Here is a 23,469-nt window from a genome sequence, read left to right as displayed (position 1 = left end):
GCCACTGAGTTGATGTTTACTAAATGGTCATCATTATTTTCATTATCATCATCTAATTCAGTTTTCACAGAAGCACTGAAGGGTTGGTATCATCTCTGTTCTGTGGATGAGATTCAGAGAAATCATGTAACTTCTCCAAAGTCTCCATCCCTATGCCATGGCAGACCTGATTAGCAAACCCAGTAAAGGCGGTCCAAGGGCCTCCTGCTATACACTCACTCTGCAGGCAGCTGTGCCTTCTGCTTTCACAAGGGCCAGATTCCTGTCCAGGTGAGCTCCTACCGTTCAGCCAAAACGGCAGGACAGGCAAAGGGTGCCTCCAGAGCAAACCACTCTGCTCAGGGCCACAAAGGCATCAGGGTAACAGCTGGGTCTGATTACCTGGCTTACATCAAAATCCCTACCCTCTATCGAGTATCACCCTCAACCCTCCCCTGACACATTCCTGCTTAAAATCCTTCACTGGCCTCTCATTACCCGCAGGATAAAACCCAGCCTCCTCAGCTGCACTTCAGTCTGTCCTGGCTAGTCCTTACCTCTCCTTCAGCTTTGCTTACCCATTCACATTTGCCCTCCACAACCCCACGTTTAAGGTTGGTCCAAACTATGTTTGTACGGAGAAGGCAATGGCACCCCACTCCAGTACTCTTGCCTGGAAAATCCCATGGACAGGGAAGCCTGGTACGCTGCAGTCCATGGGGTCACTAAGAGTTGGACACGACTGAGCAACTTCACTTTCACTTTTCACTTTCATGCATTGGAGAAGGAAATGGCAACCCAGTCTAGTGCTCTTGCCTGGAGAATCCCAGGGATTGGGGAGCCTGGTGGGCTGCCGTCTATGGGGTTGCACAGAGTCAGACATGACTGAAGTGACTTAGCAGCAGCAAACCATGTGCAGTGCCCCAAACACACCATGTCTTCTGGCCACTCTACCTCCCTCCTGCCTCGAATCTCTTCTGAAACCTCAGCTCAAGCATCACCACCTCTTCCAGGCAGCCTTCCCTGACCCTCCCACACACCTCAGACACTGATCTCCTTGAGGACGTCCTGTGCCAGGCAATCAGTTCAACTACAAGGTGGGTGCAGCAAGTGTTCTGTGACAGGGCTACAAAGAGCTTTATGCCTTGAAGAAGTTTGCAGGAAAAAAAAATCGAGAAGAGAGGAGAAGGAGGAGCAGCTTGCAGGTTGGTGAGACAAGCGCTAGGACGGGGGTGTGCAAGGTGCTAGGAGTGTTAGCTCAGTCTGAAGCCCATGCTCAGGGGGCTTTCCTGAGGAAAGGAGGCAAAGAGGACAGTGAGCTCAAAGGGGCTCAGGTCTCAACTAGATGCTCCAGGCAGGACGTTACAGGAATTCAGGATTGTTGGACTCAGAGTAACAGGCGCTCAACAAATCTCTGTTTGAATCAGTGAATAATGTGTCAAATTTCATCAGGCCAAGACTTATGATGATTCTAAAAGTTAATTATGCAGGGGAAGACAAGAACAAGTATTTTTCATCAGGCCAAGATAATTTTACTTAAGTAATCATAGCCTTCTTTTGGCCAATGAATAGAAGTAAGTTGTCTCTGGTGCAAAACTGCTTTGGGGTTCCTCACAGAACTTTTCACACACATTAATCACAGTTCTCGGCTTCCAGTAAAGAGGATTCTATTGCATGCTGCTGCTGCTAAGTCACTTCAGTCATGTCTGACTCTGTGCGACCCCATAGACGGAAGCCCACCAGGCTCCCCAGTCCCTGGGATTCTCCAGGCAAGAACACTGGAGTGGGTTGCCATTTCCTTCTCCAATGCATGAAAGTGAAAAGTGAAAGGGAAGTCGCTCAGTCGTATCAGACTCTTAGCGACCCCATGGACTGCAGCCTACCAGGCTCCTCCATCCATGGGATTTTCCAGGCAAAAGTACTGGAATGGGGTGCCATTGCCTTCTCTGATTCTATTGCATAAGTGATAATTGTCACCACTTTTCTGAACACCTACTCTGTGTCTAGAGCTATGCTAGGTCCTTTAGACACAATTTCTCTAATGCTAATCTGCTAGGGAAATTTTTACTTTATCTATTTTGCTAACTGTAAACCAAGACTCCAAAATGGTGAAATAATGTTCAAGGCCACCCAGACTCTAAACTACGAATATGAAATTCACTCTGTTTCCCAAACCAGTGCTCTTTCCACTCTACCACACTGTCATCTAAATAAATGCATCCCTGAGGTTTAAACAACCTCACCAAAACTCTCAGAATGGAGGTTACCTTAGCCTAAACCACTTCTCCCTGCGCAGCCAGTGCTTTGAGTCTCCTGTGTAATAACCTACACTAGGGAGCTATCTGCTAATCAAAGAAGGCTCAGCAGATGAGCAGCACCATCACCAGGGGCCTCTCAGAAAAGCAGACGCTCACGCATCACTGTGAATCCACACACTTCAAATGCAGTAGAATAGAATATGCAAAATAGGATGGAAATGCAGAATCTCAAACTCTGCTCCAGTTCTAATGAATTAGAACCTGTATTTTTACAAGATCCCTTCATCTTGTATTTTCTCTTCTCCAGCTCTGTCATCAGCTATTTGTCAAAAGAAATCACTTTTGGCTCCTCTTGCTGGAGAGTAGTTTTCAGAAATCAAAATTTGGGCACGAGGTATACTCATCCTACTGGGGGAACACTCTGGGCCCTCTCAGGAGTCGAATAGGAAATACAGGTATGTATCACACCTAGACACATACTTCCATCTACTTATCTTGACAGACAGATGGAGAAATAGACCATGAATTATCTGGATCCTGCCTCTAGCCCAGTACCACAGGGTTCACCTCTCTTCTTCCTTTTCCTTATTTGTAACTCCTTTTTCCCCACAGTGAGAAACCTGACTCTATCCACAATATATTTACTAATATTTCCTCAGTCCTAGAAAACACATCAGAATTTGACTTGCTAACCTGTACCTTGTATGGATTAGTATAGTCATTTTTAAAAATATTTGTTTATCTATTGGGCTATGCCAAGTCATAAAAATAAATTTACTAGGCAGAAATTGATATACAAGTATATAGTCCTTTTTGTCTTTAGCCTTACAGTGTACACTCAAAATACTGATTCCAAAGTGACTTAGGTTAATTCTTTTCTTTCCTCTGCCTTCAGTGTGGTTGTTATTAATTTGTAATACAGTTAAGTACATTTATTACAATTGGTAGACCATTTTGGGTTGTCCTAACATTTTGGTAGATTTTAATTAATTTGGGGGCAGGAGAAAGATTAACATGATTCCAAAAGTCAGAGCTATAGAAAAACATACATTCAGAAGTGTCATATCTCCATCTTTCTCTCTACTCCATTCCCTTTTCTCTAGTCTTTCCACCTTATTTCTATCCACTCCTATAGATAACCGATCTGATTCGTTCTACGTTACCTGGAAAAAAAGATATATGTATATTTTATTTCCCTTTTCTTCTTATGTGAAAAATAGCTAGTAATTTTTTTAAAAATTTTACTTATTTACTGGGCCCTGCTAGGTCTTTGTTGCAGCATGTGGGATCTTCAAACTTCGTTGCATTCGGGATCTAGTTCCCTGCTGCTGCTGCTGCTGCTGCTGCTGCTGCTAAGTCACTTCAGTCGTGTCCAACTCTGTGCAACCCCACAGATGGAAGCCCACCAGGCTCCCCCGTCCCTGGGATTCTCCAGGCAAGAACACTGGAGTGGGTTGCCATTTCCTTCTCCAATGCATGAAAGTGAAAAGTCAAAGTGAAGTCGCTCAATCGTGTCCAACTCTTTGCGACCCCATGGACTGCAGCGTTGCAGGCTCCTCCGTCCATGGGATTTTCCAGGCAAGAGTACTGGAGTGGGGTGCCATTGCCTTAGTTCCCTGACCAGGGATCAAACCCAGGTCCCCTACATTGGGAGCTTGCAGTCTTAGCCACTGGGTACCAGGGAAGTCCCCAAAATAGCATTAAGCACTGATATTCCCTGGTGGCTCAGATGGTAAAGTATCTGCCTGCAATACAGAGACCCAGGTTCAAGATTGGGTTTGGAAGATCCCCTGGAGGAGGGCATGGCAACCCACTCCAGTATTCTTGCCTGGAGAATTCCATGGACAGAGGAGCCTGGTGAGCTACAGTCCATGGGGTCGCAAAGAGTCAGACGCAACTAACATACACACATTCTTTTTACACCTGCATTTTTCACTTCGCTTCAGTTAATATTTGCTTAATATATTCTGGAAATCACTCCAAATTGGTCTAGAAATCTTCCTTATTTTACAGCTACATGGTACTCCATTATGTAGATATATCATAATTTAGTCAGTCTTCTATATGGGAATTCAGAGGTTTTTTTTCAATATTTTGCAGTTAAAAACAGTGCAGCAATGAATAACATTATGCATATGTATTTTCATGTTGATTGAGGTCTATCTTCAGGGTAGATTCAAAGAAGATAGCTAAGTGAATATAGATACATTAAGTAGATAACTTCATTCAGTTCAGTCGCTCAGTCGTGTCCAGCTCTTTGCGACCCCATGAATCGCAGCACGCCAGGCCTCCCTGTCCATCACCAACTCCCGGAGTTCACTCAGACTCACGTCCATCGAGTCAGTGATGCCATCCAGCCATCTCATCCTCTGTCGTCCCCTTCTCCTCCTGCCCCCAGTCCCTCCCAGCATCAGAGTCTTTTCCAATGAGTCAACTCTTCGCATGAGGTGGCCAAAGTACTGCAGTTTCAGCTTTAGCATCATTCCTTCCAAAGAAATCCCAGGGCTGATCTCCTTCAGAATGGACTGGTTGGATCTCCTTGCAGTCCAAGGGACTCCTTCAAGAGTCTTCTCCAACACCACAGTTCAAAAGCATCAATTCTTCGGCGCTCAGCCTTCTTCACAGTCCAACTCGCACATCCATACATGACCACAGGAAAAACCATAGCCTTGACTAGATGGACCTTTGATGGCAAAGTAATGTCTCTGCTTTTGGATATGCTATCTAGGTTGGTCATAACTTTCCTTCCAAGGAGTAAGCGTCTTTTCATTTCATGGCTGCAGTCACCATCTGCAGTGATTTTGGAGCCCAAAAAAATAAAGTCTGACACTGTTTCCCCGTCTATTTCCCGATAACTTCATTAGATATTGCCAAATTCCCCACCAAAAGCATTGTATCTATTTGCATTCCCATCAGCAATGCATGAGAGTGCATTTTCCCACAGTCTTGCCAATAGAATATGTTGTCACACTTTTAAATTTTTGCTAATATGATAGGTGACAAATTGTATCTTAGTGCTGTTTATATTTTAGTTATGAATTTGAGCCTCTTTTGGTAGGTTTAAGAATTCAATTTAAATTCATCCTTATCTTTATATATTTTGTATATGTACATGAATTACCTGTTCACATCTCTCCCATTTTTCTATCTTTTGTACCTTCATTTAAGAGCTCTTATTTATTAGAGATGTTACCCTTTTGTCTTTGATACATGTTGCAGAAATTTCCCAGTTCGTTGGTGATCTCCCTTTCGGGATATTTATATTTATGTATTTGGCTGCCTCCCGGGTGGTGCAGCGGTAAAGAATCCACCTGCCAATGCAGGAGACTCAGGTTTGATCCCTGGGTCGGGGGAAAGGCAACCCACTCTAATATTCTTGCCTGGAGAATCCCATGGATAGAGGAGCCTGGTGGGCTACAGTCCACAGGTTGCAGCGTCGGACACGATTGAGTGACTGAGCACACACACACATTTCTTGGGCTGTGCTGGGTCTCAGTTGCAGCACATGGGTCTTTAGTTGAGGCACGCAGGAGCTTTTAGTTGCAGTATGTGGGATCTAGATCCTGACCAGACATCGAACCCAGGCCTCCTGCATTAGGAGTGTGCAGTCTTAGCCCTGGAGCACCAGGGAAGTCCCTATCAGTCATCTTTTGACTTAGTTTATGGTGGTTTTCTGGCTATGAAAAGAATTTTATTTTTATATAATCAAATTACTGATATTTCATTCCTCTGAATTTTGGGTGATGGCTAGAAAGGCTTTCCCTACACTAACGTGAAAGAATTCGCTTCTGCTTTTTCTCTAGTTCTCATATGGTTTCAAAATTGCTTACATTTATATCCCTGTTCCATCTAGAATTTATTCTTCTGTATAATGTGAGATATAGATCCAACTTAACTTTTTAAAAAATGGCTACCCAGTTGTTCCAGCACCATTTACTAAAGTCAATCTTTACCCCAGGGATTTGAGATGCTGCCTTTCAGTTCAGTTCAGTCGCTCAGTCGTGTCCAACTCTTTGCAACCCCATGAACCGCAGCATGCCAGGCCTCCCTGTCCATAACCAACTCCCGGAGTCCACCCAAACCCATGTCCATCGAGTCGGTGACGCCATCCAGCCATCTCATCTTGTGTCGTCCCCTTCTCCTCCTGCTCTCAATGTTGCCTTTATCATACGCTAAATTTCCATAGTTCCTGGGTCTCCTCCTGGACTGCACAGTCTGTATCACTTGTATATTTGCTCATTCATGGACCAGTACCAAAATGTTTTATTTGTAGAGGTTATATAGTATAATTTAAGATCTGGTACAGCTGGTCCCCCCCACCGCCCCCACTGCCCTGAAATTTTTCTCTTTTTAATATTTTCTTGAATAGTCTTACAAATTTATTTCTCCATACAAACTTCAGTATATACTTATCTAACTTTCAAAAAAAAGCCTGTTAGAACTTTTATTGGGATTATATTAAATTTATAAATTGATATAGAGAGAACCATCATTTATATGTTGTTGAACCATCCTACTCAAGAATAAGGAATGTCTTTCATTTGTTCAAATGAGTCTTTCCGGAGAGTTTTAAAGTTTTTCTCCTGTAAGTTATACACATTTCCTGTTAAGTTCATTTCTAAGTATTGAATTCTTCTTAATTGAGATTAAATGAGGTTTTCTCTACCATCACTTTCTCTAATTGGTTACTCTGTGTATGTGAAAGCTGTTAATTTCAGTAGGTTCATTTTATATTCTGTTATCTTATCTTTTATTGAGTTTCATTGAGTTTTATCAACAATTCTCAATAATTTCCAGGATTATTACCACATCATCTACAAAAAGAAATAGTCTTTACTAAGCTTTACGCCTCTAATCAATTTCTATATACCTCTGGTACAACGTTGACTAGTAGTGGAGATATTGGGCATTCTTCCCTTGTTTCTGGACTCAGAGAAAATACTTGAAGTGTTTCCCAGTTTGGAAAGTGAATGGTTTCTGGAATAAAGTATGTAAATTTTTATCATGTTAAGAAAGAATTCATCGAGTATTATTTTCTTTTTTTTTCTTTTATTTTTATCACACACTACAAAATATACTGCATGCTACACAATACACTGCATAACCTTCTAACAGGGGTAGACGAGCATAACCTAGCTATTTCTCATCAATCAAGAAAATGCTCTCTTAATCAATGTTCTCCAAACCCTTCAACACATAATGATGATCAACTCCAGAGATGCACCTATCTCTTTCCATCAAATTTCACCAATGTGAATAATGGGCAACCCTTTTCCCCTTGTTCCCATTAGTGAATCCACGGATGTGTGCAGCGGCCATTTCTGGAATGAAGTATGTGGCCATGAGGACAATCCCAGGGAGAATCTCGAATTACACCATCACCGCTCTGTTTCCAAGCAAGTCTTATTTTCTTCAGTGATTTTATAATGAACAGATGTTGAATTTTGATGAAAGTTTTGTCATAATTTATGGAGACAATTCTGATTATTTTTCCTGATAATATTTCATTATTATGGAATACATGGATTTCTTAATAATGAACCTACCTTGCATTCCTGTGGTTAACCCTACTTGATCATAATGAATTACACTTTAATGTGATGTTGAACTTTGTTCACTAATACAATATATATTAGAGCTATATTAGTACTACATTTGTTGTACTTTTTCATGGTTGCTCAGTTGTTTAGTCATATCCAACCCTTTAAGGGCACCATGAACTGTAGTTCCTCTGTCCATGGGATTTTCCAGGCAAGAATACTGGAGTGGGTAGCCATTCCCTCCTCCAAGGACTCTTCCCTACCCAGGAGTCAAATCCATGTCTCCTCTGTCTCCTGCACTGAAAGTAGATTCTTTACCCACTGAGCCACTGGGGTCTTCTTTTCACAGGTATTCATAAGTAATATTTGTCTGTAGTTTCCTTTTTTGCACTACCAGGTAGATATATTTTTAAAAAGAAGGAGCAAGTTTCTCCTTTGTTTCATTCTCTGACATCATCTGTAGAGCACTGGGGCTATCTGATAAGTAGAGGTTTGGTAGAATTCCCCTGTGAAATAATCTAGGCTGGTACTTTTTTTGAGGAATAGTTCCTTATTAAAGTTCTCTATTTCTTTCACAGAAATTGGTCTGTTTAAATATCCTGTCTCTGTCAATTTTAGTAATCAGAATTTCCCTTAGAAATTATTAATCTCATCAAGGTTTTAAAGTTTATTTGCACAGACATGCAAAGACTCTTACAGTTTTGTTTGTTTCAACGGTTATTTCTCCACTGTCATTTTTTTATTTTGTATATTTGTGCTTCCTCCTTTTTCATCATGTTAGCTACCAGTTTGTCTATTTTTATAATTTTTTCCCCAAAATCTTAAAAACAAAATGGTTTCAAGAATTATTGCTATTCTGGCCTAAATCCCTCTAAAACCGTAATACTTAGAACCAAACACAATACCCTGGCTATAAAATCAGACAGTCAACTTTCTCATCCAAGACATTTCATACTCTTTTTCCCTCTCTTCCCATTCTTCCTCTTCTTCTTCTTTTTTTGTTACCACCTCACACTGTTGACTCACACAATATTATCAACCAACTCCCCTCCCCAAATTTTTAACATATTCTGCGGTGAGGCCAATCTCTTCCATTTTCATTCTTGTATAACTGGCCTTCTTGATGCATATTTAACAAATTTCAACTTATTAGATCCCATCTCACAAGATACTTCCAGACCCTTGTCATTTCATGTATTCATTTATTCAAATTCAACCAACATTGCCAGGCATTGTGCCAGGCCCACTGTTTACAGGCATATAAATAACTCTGATACAAAGTGATCACTGCAACAATGGAGCAATGTTTTTAAAATCCTATCTATGCACAAAAGGAGTAACAGGGTGAAAGGATGAGGACATCACGGGAGGGTCAAGAGGGAAGAAGACATCTGTCTATTCTTTAAGGATATTTGCCAGGTGGGGAATAGAAGGACATCCCAGGGAGAGGTGATTTTAGAAAAAAGAAAGGAAGAGCCTGAAGGTATATGGTATCTTGGAGGAATGGCCAGTTAACAAATTTGTGTATGGGCCGAGCTGTGAGTGGCAGGTGGCGATGATTAAGAAATAGGTCAGCACAAGACCTACCAGAACTTAGATTTAAGTCTTAAAGAGTTTTAACAGGAAAGCATGGAGCCTTGCAACAGGAAAGTGAAACTGTGAGACTTGTATCTTAGAAAGGTCACTCTGGACGCACTAGAATATGACAGCCTAAACTGAAGCAGTACAGTGAGAAAAGGATAAACTGCAGAAATAAGTCAGAGAGATGACTGCCAAGAGGCAGGCAGTAACAATGAGAGAGACAGTCCAAAAAAGTCGCACCTGAATGGATGGTGATGCTTTAACCGAGATGAGAGCATGTGAAGAGCAAGTATTGGGGGGCAGGGCACGGGAAGCGGGGCGAAGCAAACAGTTTGGTTTTGAACAAGAGCCTGAGCCATCTGCAAAACATCAGAGTAGAGATGTTCTGCCGCCAATTGGCAAAATCCAGGTCCAGGGCACAAGAGATGGGTGTGGGGTGGGAGTGAGATGCTTGAGAGTATCTGTGTATGAGAGAGCAGGGACCGCTCTGGGATAACAACACCATCTGCTCAGAGCTTACTGCGTGCCAGGTGCTGTGCTGGGCACTGAACCACGTCTTTTCATATATATATAGTGCGTGTGTATGTGTACAGTTGACCCTTGAACAACACAGGTTTGAATTACATGGATCCACTTACACAGATTTTTTCAGTAGTAAACGCTGTGGTACTATATGATCCACGGTCAGCTGATGCACTTGTGAAGGAACCGTGGGTGCAAAAGCCTGACTCTAGGTTACACAGTTTTCCACGATGCATGGGGGTGGCACCCCTAACCCCCATGTTGTTCAAGGGTCAAATATACAAATATTTACTCCCCCCTCCAACACTGATCAGAGATGTGGAACTACTATCACCAAATTACAGATGTGCAAACCAAGGTTCAGAGCAGCAATGAGCCCAGAGTCACAGGACAGGTAAGGACAAGGATCTCAACCCCATGCTGACTTCACATCCTGGGCTTTACAGCACTCCCCAAAGTAAGTCGAACTACAAGAAGTTATTCAGCAGCAAAGGGAGTAGGGAGTGGGGGGAGGATACCGAAGGGAGAGAAGACGATGAAAATGCAGAGTGCTTGTCCCTGTCGGCCGCTGAATGAGGCCCTCGATGTGCACCACCTCCTTTAATCCTCATATCCAGTCAATAAAGTTGATATTATCGGCCCCATATAGGAAAACTTGCTCTAGATAAAAGCACTGGTGAGAGGTGAACATGGAATCTGAACCCGCTCCATCTTACTCTAAAGAATGTATTATTTCTATCATAGCAAAGCAAGCATACAGGGACTTCCCCGGTGGTCCACTGACTCTGCACTCCCAACGCAGAGGGCCTGGGTTTCATCTGTGGTCAGAGAGGGAAGTACATCCCACATGCCACAACTATGAGTTCACACGCCCGCAACTAAAGATTCCACATGCCGCAACAAGGATCAAAGATCTCGAGTGCCACAACTAAGACCCGGTGCGGCCCAATAAATAAATAAACATTAAAAAGGAAAGGAAAGAAAAGCACACAATGAGAGAAAAGGAAGGAATACTCAGTGCAGAGGCTGGGGTACATCAACATCAAAGGGACAAGTGAAGTGAGCAGCAAAAAAATTATTTGGGGGAGTTCCCTGGTGGCCTGGTGGTTAGAATTCCAGGCTTTCACTGCTGTGACGCAGGTTCTATCCCTGGTGGAGGAACTGAGATTCAGCAAAAAAAAAAAAAAATTTTTTTCAAACACGCAATCAGAGGGAGAGGAGAAGAATCAGGAGAAACTGTCATGTGGGAATCCAAGACCAGAGAATGTCAGGACATTGACAAGAAGGTCAAATGCGGTACAAAGTCAGACTGAGGACTGGAAAGCCCACTTCATTTAACATTTAAGAGGCTTTGGTGACCTTTCTGAGAACTGACATCAGAGCCAGGGCGGGGTGGGGTGAAAAGTCAGATGGCAGGGAGAAAACATCAGGGAGCAGGAAAACAGAGACAGCGAGCGGGGGAGAGAGGGTATTCATTGGAGAGGATGGTGGGAAGGAATGAGGGGATTTCAGGATGAGAGGACACTTGCAGGCTGAGATGGGGGATTGGTGAAGGAGAAACAGATACAGAGGGACGGCAGGAATGACGTGGTGAGGTTTCAGAGGAGGGGAAGAGGCCTCTTCCTGCTCTGATGACGAGAGGCAGGAGTAGGGACCTCTGTGGGGAAGCAAGGAGGTGAAGAAGACGGCTGTTGAAGGAGCTCAGATCCCACTGCCCCTCTACCCATGATGAAGTGGGCAGGTCTGTCTGTTGAGAGTGAAAGGGACAGGGAGAGCGAAGGCGGCTTCAGTAAAGGGACCCTGTGCAAAGCTGAAAAGAGCTAAAGGTTTGCTGGCCACACCAAGGACTCAGCTGGTGCTGGAAATCATAATTCTGTAATTGAGTCAATCCACTAGGTTATGTGATTTCCTCTGGAAGTGCTTAGCAGGCCTAGACCCTGAGTAGAAGCAGCCAGAAATAGGCTAATGCAGGACCAGAAATGGGGCTTCCCTGGTAGCTCAGCAGGTAAAAATCCGCCTGCAATTCAGGAGACTCCAATTCGATTCCTGGTTCAGGAAGATCCCCTGGAGAAGGGATAGGCTACTCACTCCAGTATTCTTGCGGTTCCCTGGTGGTTCAGACGGTAAAGAATCCACCTGCAATGTGGGAGAGCTGGGTTTGATCCCTGGATTGGGAAGATCCTCTGGAGGAGGGCATGGCAACCCACTCCAGTATTCTTGCCTGGAGAATCCCCATGGACAGAGAAGCCTACAGTCTGTGGGGTCACAAAGAGCTGGACACGACTGAGTGATAAGCACAGCACAGCACAGGACCAGAAATAGCCAGAGGAGAGGCAGCTCAACCAGGGCAAAGGCAGTGAGGACAGTGGTGGTGAGAGTGTGCGTGAACGGACTGATCATGGAATCTACACCAGGGAAAAGAAACCAAAGGAAAGTTATACACTGAGAAAGTGGAGAGGAGTAAGGAGAAGAGAAGTTGATGTGACTGAAAATAAGTTGAATGGGAATGTAAGAATGTGGGAATTGGGGCTTTGAGCGGGCTGGAGTTTCAGAGTTTGAGACTTCAGGTTTAGGACAATTCTGTGGAATGAGTTTCCAGCATGTGGCTTCAGTATGTGGCCTAAGTGAGGTGGCGCTGGATGGGGGATAATCATGGCAGTGGGGAATGTCAAGCGACCAGGAGGCTGGACCATCTTCACCGTGGACCCTGAAGTCAATCCAGGAGAACTGTAGATGGTAAGATGTTGAGGCTATCTGCTATTCTGCCCAAATTCACATGATTTTAAAAACTGATAAGCATGCCTTCAGTGAAATTACTGATTAAAAAAATTTCAGCTGAAGAAAAGCCCTTGTCAGGTCATTACTATGACTCCTTGTTGATCTATTAAGTGGCATCTAACATAGAAACCAGAGAGTCACAACGGAGTGGAGCGGTGCTTGTCCACAGGTTAAGGGTCACATTGACTTCAGGCCTCCACCCCTCCCTTTAAATCTAAGTTGGGAACCAACCACTAAACTAAGCCTCGGTTTGTCTCTTCTTTAACTTGAAGATGCCTGGGTCACAAACAGCTGGACACAACTTAGCAGCTGAGCACGTATGCACGCACGCACGCACGCACCTGAACTTCTCACCCAGGGGCCAGGCAAGACTTCACTCTTGCTATGAACACCTAGTGCTGGCTCTGAAACAAGCTGATTTGAAGGACAAAGTAGAAACTTGTGAGGACCAGCGATGCTGCCCACTTTCCTTCCCCCACAACGATATCTGTCTTAAAAGAGGCCTGTGGCGCAAGCCCAGGCCCTGACTATTCCTGCTGCTTGCTTTACAACTGACTAGCGCTGTCCCTGCGGCAGAAGAAATACCAGGTGCTTTCTGTAAGAGGCTGTTGCCCTTTGGGAGGTAGACTAGGAGTCTGAGTTTGAGTTTTCTCCTCCTTTTTGCTTCCTCACGTTTTTCCACAGTATAACTCCTTTGAAAATCAGATATGCAAAATAAGGAAAAGCAGGGCTTCTCTATTAGGGCAGCGGGGAAGGAATCCATAGGCCAGTTCATTCACTTTCCTTTTCCTCCACCTTCGCCCACCCCTACTCAGACCCCCAGCTATCGGAAGTAACTCCTTAGGGATTCTTTCAGCAGGTAGGGGGCGGGGGGAAACACTGGATTTTGTTTCCTTCTGGCACGGTCATTTTATGTCTATTATTCAGTGAAGACAAGATGCAACAGGTTCCAAAATACGAAAATATCTTGGTTATTAAGAAATACATCTTGAGCATGCCCCCAGGTCTTGATCTGTTTCCAACAACAGCTGGAGAAACACAGTAGAACCACAGTCAGGTTCAAATCAGGCCCCTGGGTATTGTAGCTCACAGTTCTTGGGGGTATCCGCCCAGTTCACAATGATATCTTCTCTAGAAACATCCCTCCTCTGCAAACACAGGGCTGGGCCCCAGGACCAGCTGGTCTCATGTAACCCCATTCACTGGCCACAGGTGATTGTCTCGATGAGTTGATTGGTTGAATCCAGTCAATTCCTGGAATTTTTTGATTTGGCATTTAGGAATAGAATCAATCTTCTCTCTGACAAAGTTGTAAGATGTAAAATTTAGATGTTCCCATAAGCCATGGTGCCCACCTGAGAAAGGAAAGTCATCTGGAGTGAGAAGGAACAGGGCTACCCACAGAAAGAAGCAGAGATAAAGAGACAGAGAGCAGAGGGAGAGATCCTGCCAGTGTTTGAGTTCTTGATTTTCACGTTTCTGAGAACCTGCCCCATTCTTGCCCTTTCTACGGTTTAGTTTTCCAGCCTTCCCTTGGACTCCACGAGTCAGTAAATTCCACTTTCTGTCTCTGCCAGTTCAAGATGGGTTCTTGACACTTAACAACCAAACTAGTAAAGAAACCAACACAATCAAACAAAGTCAGTGACAGCACAGATCTAATCTCAGTCCAGAATTAACACCTCTAACTTGTTCTGAGGGAGCTAGAAGGATGTCTGTATAATCATGAAGTCTACAAAGACTGGGAGTTTTTATGACAACCTGAGTCAGGCCTCAGAAGGAGGAAAAGTAGACATAGCCAGACACAAAGCAGTGTGAGCAGGATTTTACCTTGATGACACTGGACTGCTCTAAAAGTTTTGAAAGCAGTGGTCACACCAGGGAATGGCTGGAGGTATCTCCGTCAGTTTCCTCCTGGTCACTCCAACTAACAATGTGTTAAAACTCTTCCAGGATAAACAATCCTGTCCACATTCTTCCTTTGTACAAGAAGGCTTGACCTTGAAAGCTTTCTTGTCACCAAATGTAACTTTCCTTCTGTTTTCCTTTGGGAGCCGCACTTGCTTCCAAACAACTGTGTACACTCAGCCTCTGCTCTCTATCTCCTCTGAGCCTCTAGGTCAAAGAGAATTCCTACAGGGGGTTAGGCAGTTAGACTTGCAAAAGCACCACCTGGGCTTCACCGGGAAGTCTGTGAGACCTAGTGTTCGCAGTGTAGAAACATCCAAGGTTTTGGCTCCCTGGCTCCCTGTTAGCAAGCAAGAAAGGCAAACACGAAAAGCAGAGGACTCTTGTGATGCACTGGAGACGGAGCTCAGGAGGAGACCTGAATGGCTCAGGAAGGAAATCAGCTCTGCCGTGAAACCAGATACCTGTTCAGAACTCTGAGATCCTCCAGCTGCAGCAGAATGAGATGGGGGTGGAAACGCTGCTGCAAAACGGAGAGGAAAGCAGGAGTTTGGAAATCTTGAGTTATTACTGGCCTAAATTCTGCCAGTAAAATAATGCAATATTATATTTCTTTCCTATTAACTCTTTCAGGCCTTTACTGAATCAGGAAAAGCTGTTCATTGAGCCTGGTGGGTAATTAGGTAAAAATAAAGTTCATAAGTAAAAATATCACTAACCGTCTTCTTCCCTGTACGGGCAGAGCTCTTTGTATTCCTGTTCAGCCCAGTGATCAAAGAATAATGTATCAGAAAGCAAAGAGCTGAAAACTTTCTGAAAGCGATCATCTGCTAACCTTATTTCAGGCCTCGCTGGTGGCTCAGTGGTAAAGAATCCACCTGCAATGCAGGAGATGAGGGTTCCATCCCTGGGTCCGGAAGATCCCCTGGAGGAGGGCATGGCAACCCACTCCAGCATTCTTGCCTGGAGAATCCCATGGACAGAGGAGCCTGGCGGGCTACAGTCCATAGGGTCGAAAAAGCGGGACACAACTGAAGTGACTGAGCACGCACACATACAGTCTTATTTTAAAATTTCCAGGGGTCTTTCCTGGTGGTCCAGTGGCTAAGACTCCATACTCCCAACGCAGGGCGCCTAGGTTCAATCCCCAGTCAGAGAACTAGATCCCACACGCCGCAACTAAAAGACTGTGCATGCCACAACTAAAATATCCGACGTGACACAACAGAACAAATAAATACTTTTTTTAACAAAAATTAAAAAATAAAATTTCCATTTGTTATAGGTTCCACAAATACTTTATTCCTTCACTAGTATACATTCCCAAGTAAGTGCTCAATAAATGCATGTTAACGGATGAATGATCACTGTATGATCTACAAGTGTTCCTTACCCTGGAAACAGGGCCTGGAGCCCACCATTAGGGCCTTTGGGATTGGTTCCCTACCCCCTTACCATATCTGATCACCAAAGGTTATGTCCATGACCACTCACATGGGGCCTGGTATGGAGATAACAAATAAGGAAATACACTCAGGAAAGCGTGTGAGTTGGAACCTCTAGTAGATAACAAGAAAATACACTCAGGAGAGCGTGTGAGTTGGAACCTTTAGCTCTCACAGCCTAGGCAGCGAGGCCAGTCATGGCGGCTGACAACCATCCAGGGCTCCCCCGCCTCTCGGAACCGCCTGAGGGGGTGGCACCTGGCAAACAGCGCCCTGTCGCTGGCTCCACACGCCTGGCCAGGCCATCACTCACAAGGAGGAACATAAAACTGCCTGATAGCCTGCCGCCAGGGAGCATCTGTTTAGCTGGCACTGACTCCTGTGGGAACACAGCCAAGGAGCCTGGGCGAGGAGAGCAGAAATCAGTCAGGATAGAAGAAAGAAGGTTAGGGGGCGTGGGGCTCGGTTACCCTGAAGACTTAACAGGCCTTTAATTTCTACAGCAAAGCACAGAGGAATTCATTGTGGAAATGACTGAGCGCCTCTGGCTGGCCCACACTGCAAATCCCGCTCCACGGAAGAAGGCATGGGGCTCTCAGGAGAGATGGCCCCGCAGTTGCTCCCTCTGCCGATTCCCTTCCTCACTGCTTCTGTGTCCCCATGAAGGCACCACACTGCACAACGGCTCTTCCTGTATGTCTCAGGGCCTGGCGGGCAGATGACTCTCCATGTGGGATGTAAATTTCTATTTTTCCAGTTGGAGGGAAACGTGTGGGAAACGTGTAGGAAAAGTCTTCCAAGTCGTCTGTTGAAAAGGTTAGGGCTCAGACAACTGACTTCCTGTCGACCAACACTGTAATAAATCATTCCCACAACTTCTGGTCTCTCGGGCCATGACGCTGCAGCCAGGCACAGGCTGGCTCTGCCTGACAAGCAAGATTTCTGTATCGTCACAATTTTCCCAAGGTTCCACTCTGGACACTTGCTCTATGTTCCCTGGCCTGTGAGCTCCGCTTAGGCACGGATTCTGTGTTATTTGCCATCCATTTCCAGAGCCTGGCACGGTGCCTGGCAAACACAGTAATTCACTGGATGTCTGTGGAATGAGTGCCTGTGTGCATGTTTACCAAACGAGCAGGAAAAGGAAAAAGTCTGGCCTCAGTGATCAGGTCGGTTGGTAAGTATTTGGTGCTTTTCATGATATCATTAAATAAAAGATATCTCTATGATCTCCCACAAGCACCACCTCTTTTATGATGCTTACCACATTAAACATCCCACGTGGTTCTTTTAGCACACCTATAAATCTCTCCCTATAAATTTCTTGGAAGCAGAGACGAGGTGTTTTTTCAATTATTTTATCCATCCTCTCAATAATGAACCCAATAATGAACAAAGCAGCTAAATGAATGAATGTCTACTGCCAAAACATACTATAGTCTCAGGTCTGTCAAAACCTTTCAACACAAACACCAAAGTCTTTTTTTTTTTTTAAAAGAAAGTTCAGCCCTTAGAAAAAACACTGCCAGAAATTCATGTTGGCACATGAATCAAAGACAACATTCATATGACAACATCAATACCAAGAGGCAGAGAAAACAAATAGCTTTGAGGCAGAGGCAGAATGGGGAAATTGTGACCCACAAAACGCCTGGCCAGGAGACACAGGAGACAGGGAATGACAGCCAGGGTGAGCCGCAGAGTGAGGAAGAAGCCAAATCTTGTGGATAATTCACAATGCAGATCCGCCATGTCAGTATAAGGCACTGTACTGACAGCTGTGACATGGATCAATCCTGTGGAGAATTTGTTAGGTGTGTGGAGGCAAGGGCTTTCTTCACGGAAGGTGGTAGAAGAAAATTCTGTTGTGCATATTCAGGCAGGATGGCAATCAGACTGAGACCAGAGGCCAACCGTGTAGAAAGGGAAGCCTTGATTCAGAGGGCAGGGTTTTGCTGCTGCAGGGTTCCCTTATAATTAACCAATTAGGGCCACAGCTTCATTTCCTCTGGCAGTTTTCTCTGCCATAGAGAATGAGGTCACAGCCCTAACCACATAGACCTATAAAGCATCTGGGTGATAAAGAACAGCTTCAGATATACTTGGCTCATTCCCAGGAGATGACTGGATACATATGTGGTATTCTTAGCTCCAGGGGGAAGAGTTTCTCAGAGAAATTGAAATGTATTTTGACAACAGCTTTTAAGTCCCTCTTTACACCCTGATCATATGACTCTAACAGAAGGGACTGAACATTACTGGATTTATTAAGCAACCCAAGAGGCTGGAAAAGGTCAAACAGGGCTCATCAACTCTGAAATGACCAACTGCATCATTATTCAGTAGCACTACGTGTGATACCATATGTGAAAAGCATTATTTAATGTATTATGTATATCAAAGAATTATTTAAACTATAAGGGATCAATGAGATTAAATGTATTACTATTAGTATTATTTACATGATGTCAATTTCTCAGAGAAAACTAAAGTTCCTATTGGCTATCAGAGTTCAAATCTACTAAGGGAAGGGAATGGACTATACATTAGCCTGTGGCGGGGGTGGAGGGAAGCCTACAAGATGAGTAGAAAAATCCGTGTCAGAGGGAAAAGAGATTATCACTGTATTCTTCTCAAGATGAATTAATTATAAAGTGGTCTGTTGTTCTCATGAAGACTCTTATTACCACCACAAAAAGAAAACTCTCCCACTCTGCTTTGCCCTTATATTTTCCAAGAATTGAATGCCACGGGGCACTTATGGAAACAAAGCATGAAAAAGAAAAAAAAAAAAAGACAGTCCAGCCTCTTGGTGTACCTGGCTCTTCAGCTGAAAGGTTTGGAGGTGAAATGAGCAGACGGCAAAGACTAGGACTCACTCTGTGCTGGTTTCCTCCCCCAGTAAGACAGTGGAACCTGATCCCTGGGGGCTGACTTACAAAAATGGAAGGTCAGAAGAGGGCCTAAAGAGCTTCTGTGATCAAGACCAAGGCAGGCTCAGAGGCAGAGTGAAAAAAAGAGGAGCCAGGAATCCTGGAAGCACTCAAAGAGCTGGCTTCCTGGCTTGTCTGTGTTTCAGCTCAGACTGTACCTCTTGGTTAATAACCCCCTTCCGTGTGTTCAGAGCATCTGACGCAAAGATGAGGACCTCTGCTGTGCAGGCGGGACACAAGCTCTGCCCTTCCGTGAAGGCCGCGACACCCCCCAGCCAAAGGAAAACTCTGACTCTGTTGGTTGGTTAGGTGGGGACAGCATCTGTGCAGTTTTCAAACTCTCTGCATCAGGAACAAGGCACAGGGGCCAGGACAGGGGGAAGGTTCTCAGACAGGTCAGGCTGCAGAGCTTCTTAATGAAAAACAGGAATTAAGGCAAGAGCCTGCAGTGCAGATGTAGAAAGAAAATGCTATGCACAAATTCATGACAATGGTTACCTCTGGGGAAAGCCAGGATGGCAGCGGTAGGCCAGGCTCTCAGTCTTGCTTGTAATGTTCATATTTAAGAAGCAAATGTATTCATACGTTAACTGTTCAACAAAAAAAACTGGTTAAAAAAAAAAAAAAACTGAAACTTAAAGAGTGGCATAAAGGGACGAGAAGAAGAGGCAGAAAGAAAAGGAGGGAGGCGGAAAGGAAGAAAGACCGGACTAAGGGTCCAGCTCTGCTTGCAGGGGTCTCCCTGGATGCTGAGCTAAGGCAACTCAAGGGTGGGGTGCAGAAGCAACGGGAGAGGCTCGCAGCAAATCCCAAGGGGCAACGGTCCTGAACCAGAAAGTCCTGGGTCACGAAAGAGAAGAAAAAGGAAACCTAACAAAATTCTGAGAGAAAACAAGTAAAGAGAGAGAGACTCCCCCTGTCAGCCCCAGCCCATACTGCCAGTCCGGCTGAGACCCAGTTTCCAACTCTCCACAGAAAGGAGCAAACACCACTCCCCCCCGCCCCCCCCCAGGAAATCTCTCCTCTCAGTCCTCTCTGCCAATCGTGCCTGAGGGTGAGGAGAAATGCACCGTCCTAGGTTTAGAAAGAGATGCGAACATGAAGAGGGCATTTCCTGTGGACCACCCACTTGCCCTGCCCTCTCAAACTTTCTACCAAGGCAACTGCCACCCCGCCCCTCCCTCAGCTCACCCACTGAACCAGAAGGAGCACCTTTTCCATATATTCAAGGGCCTCCCTGGAGGTTTCCTTAAGGTGGACCCCGGGGAGCACGGAGACCACTTCTTCTGGAAGGAGAGGACCTCTGAAATCTGTGGTCCTGTCTTCTGGGCTCTGGCAAGCATTCGTGGAAGGTCATGGCCCAGCATAGCGGGGAGAGGTCAGCCCTTTTGATTTCACCAGGCTCGACAGGACCGTACCCACCACCTTGGCCTCCTTAGGGCTCTGTGGGGGGATTGTCTTTGGGTCCCGATGAGGATGGGGGCACAGGAGGACCCGTCCCGGAGATGAGGCGGACGGCGCCAGGGCGAGGGGGCCGAGGGAGTGGGAGGAGCAGACGGTTACCTCGTTGAAGCCCTCCTGCAGGACGTCCAGTAAGCTCCCCCGGGTCAGGCAGGCTAGCATTGTTCCTGCCGGCCCCCGGGCGGGGTCTCCGGGCCGGCGGCCGCTGCCTCCTCCTCCCAGTGCACACAAAGCCTCTGGGCTCAGCTCATTGGGATGTCTGCGGAGTCCCGCATGCCACTTACTGGAAACCTAGACCCGGGCCAAACTAGCGGCCTCCACTGGGCATGCTCGCGCGGGGCTCGGCAGGAGGGGCCCGGGCGCTGCCGCGGTTCCTATAGAAACTGCTGGGCGCGCACCCGGCGGAGAGGCGCTGGCGGGGGTGGCCCCAGCCTGGTGTGCGTTAGGGAGAGCCCCGCGGCGCGCACACATGCACGCTCACACACCGGGCCGGGAGTGTGTGCATACGCCGCAGACACACACACACAGAGCAGGCCCGCAGCCGGGCGTGCCGGTGTGTGTGTGCGCGCCCCGAGACTAAACAGGCACGAGCGCACACAAACATAAATACGCACTAACACACGGGCGGGCATGGCGGCGTGTGCATGCGCTCGCTAGTGGTCACACAGACGCACACGGCAGGTCTGCAGCCGGGAGTCCCGGAATCTGTGCGCGCCCCAAGTATACACGCGCGTGCGCGCGAACACACCCGCACTGACACACAAGCGGGCATGCCGGCGTGTGCATGCGCTACACACACACACACATACACACACACACACACGCCACCTTGTGAATGTGCCACACACACATACACACACACACACATGCGCGCGTGCCAGCTCGCGCTCTGGTAACTTGAGGCCTCAAATGCCCCACCACAAGGTGGGTAGGAAGGTGAGTGAATTATAAGATTCCCCCTCCACCGACCTCAGACTAGCCGAAAACTGCAACCTTTTCCCACCTGGGGCCTGAACAGTGAGGTCAGAAGGGGACCTAAGGAAGGGGAAACAGAAGGAAGAGATAAAAAGAAGATAGAGAGGCTTTAGTTATTGACGGTATTAGGATACATTTAATAAAATAATGGTAAATCAATCACAGAATAACAACAGATGCATCAAGGGTAAGCCAAGGATGAACAAAGCTTTACCAAAAAAAACTTTCTTTCTTCTTCCTTTCTTTTAAAAATAAAGGATAAAATGTAAAACCTGTATTTTAAATGGGTTTAAAATTAATTAAATGGGGTTTTAATGAAAATCACTGCAAAATCTCCTGGTGCTTTGGAAAGAGCTAGGTAAAAGCTTCCTCAAGTGAAACAGAACTCTTCCCTCTGTTTCTCATTACTCCAGTCAACGGTCTTATTTATTTTTAAAAATACGAGTCATCTGTACTCTCAGTGCACTGCTCTTGTCTCTATAGGAAAATTGGAAGCTTGAAAGAACACCCGTATTATGTTACACCTCGTGATCCCAGATGAGGGGAAGTGTTTCCAGAGTGTTAGGGCTCACAGAAGGTCAGACCTTGCCCCCGGGGACACAGCGGGGCAGTGACAGAGGCTGTGTGAGGAGCTAGAACTCTATCCTGGTGATTTTGCAAAAGGCCAGATTCCCTCCCCAAACCCTCATTAGTACCTTGGCAAGAAAAGTCAGTAACGGTTCTTATTGAACCTAATGGCCTCCTCCTCAGGTCACTAGAGAAGAAAATCCTTTTTGGAGCGGAACTAGCCTTATCTTGCCTGAAAGTCTAAAGCTGCTAAACACAAAGATGCTTCTGAGAAAAGACACACCTCCTTCTGACCACAGCAAACAGGAAGTAGGAGTCAACCGAGGTGTTAAGTGACTGCTGCCGGTGAATGCTGTGGGTTCAATTCTGGCTAAGGCTGGGGGAAAAGCCATGATACCACATCAAACTGAACCTGAGCAGCCCACACGTCAGCAGACCCATCCTTCGAGCTGGCGAATTTGGTTGCCAAGAACTCCCCTTGCCACCTTCACAGTTTATGGTGTAACACCCTCGGTTAAGTCACTGATGCAAATTAATGCAACAAGCCCCCTTTTTAAAGAGAAGTGTGAAATTTCCAAGAGCATAAAATTGTATGCAGCACATCTACATACATAGTGATGCGCAACCAAAACACCCAGCTGGTGGATCCCTGGCTGGAGGATACTGATTGGCTGACAGCCCATCATGCTCTGGACGCAGCAAAAAATACTGAGACACCAGAGGCAGGTCCTGTGACAGTCATCTATGCCAAGAGGTCACTGTTTCTCAGAGGACAAGCTATTTATCAAAGTAGGACCTGTGAGCTCAGTGTTCCTGGGATGAGATTTTTTAAATCACTGAATTTTAAAGCTCCAAAAAAAGATCTCATCTGGCCCAACTCTCTGATCTCACAGATAAAGGAACCAAGGCTAGCAGAGGTGCTCACAGTCACTTAGCAAGTCAATGTGTGCTCAGTCGCTTCCAACTCTTTGGGACCCCATGGACTTCAGCCTGCCAGGTTCCTCTGTCCATGGGATTTTCCTGACGAGAATACTGGAGTGGGTTGCCATACCCTCCTCCAGGGAATCTTCCTGACTCAAGGATCAAAACCACATCTCCTGCATTGCAGGTGGATTCTTTACCTGCTGAGCCATCGGGTAGCAAGTCAATACAGGAACTAAAACCTGAAAAGTCCTCTCAGGCCCAGTCCTATGCTATTCACCATCTGCTGGAGGAATTAGAGAGAATTGTGGTAAATAGACACACAATCTATTATAGAGCATGTGGTCCAAGATTGCACTATTCCTTGGAAGCCTATAATAACACCAACCACATATCCCACAGCAATAGTGTCCAACAGATCTTTCTGTGATGGTGGCAATATTCCATGTCTGTGCTGTCCAATCCAGTGGCCGCTAACCACATGTGGCTAATGAGAACTTGAAAATGTGGCAAATGCAAAGGTTGGAACCAAAATTTAAACAGCATTTAATATCAATTCATTTCTATTTAGGCAGTACAATTTCAAAATATTCTGTTCTAC

General features: G+C 45.5%; 1 protein-coding gene and 1 pseudogene across 8 annotated transcripts in view; both read right to left on the bottom strand.

Annotated features, from left to right (window-relative positions):
- The window catches only part of DIXDC1 (DIX domain containing 1), a 79,118-nt gene that overhangs the window by 49,362 nt on the left and 6,287 nt on the right, over positions 1-23,469 (bottom strand). The window contains exon 1 of one of the 8 annotated variants that reach the window (XM_010812390.4): positions 20,508-20,763. The exons of 3 other annotated variants lie outside the window; for them this stretch is intronic. In XM_010812390.4, coding sequence (XP_010810692.1) covers positions 20,508-20,567 — 60 coding nt within the window. In that variant the 5' untranslated portion in view covers positions 20,568-20,763. Of the gene's footprint in view, positions 1-20,507; positions 20,764-23,469 lie in introns of those variants that run through there. 4 more of the 8 variants (XM_002693011.6, XM_024975748.2, XM_015474622.3 and 1 more) reach the window with 4 other exon arrangements.
- LOC101903059 (NADH dehydrogenase [ubiquinone] 1 alpha subcomplex subunit 1-like) lies at positions 7,221-7,607 on the bottom strand (annotated as a pseudogene).

The sequence above is a fragment of the Bos taurus genome, chromosome 15 (genome assembly GCF_002263795.3).
Source record: "Bos taurus isolate L1 Dominette 01449 registration number 42190680 breed Hereford chromosome 15, ARS-UCD2.0, whole genome shotgun sequence".
In the NCBI taxonomy this organism is placed as follows: Eukaryota; Metazoa; Chordata; class Mammalia; order Artiodactyla; family Bovidae; genus Bos; species Bos taurus.
Note: the sequence above shows the minus strand (reverse complement) of the source record. Positions and strands in the feature narration are given on the sequence as shown.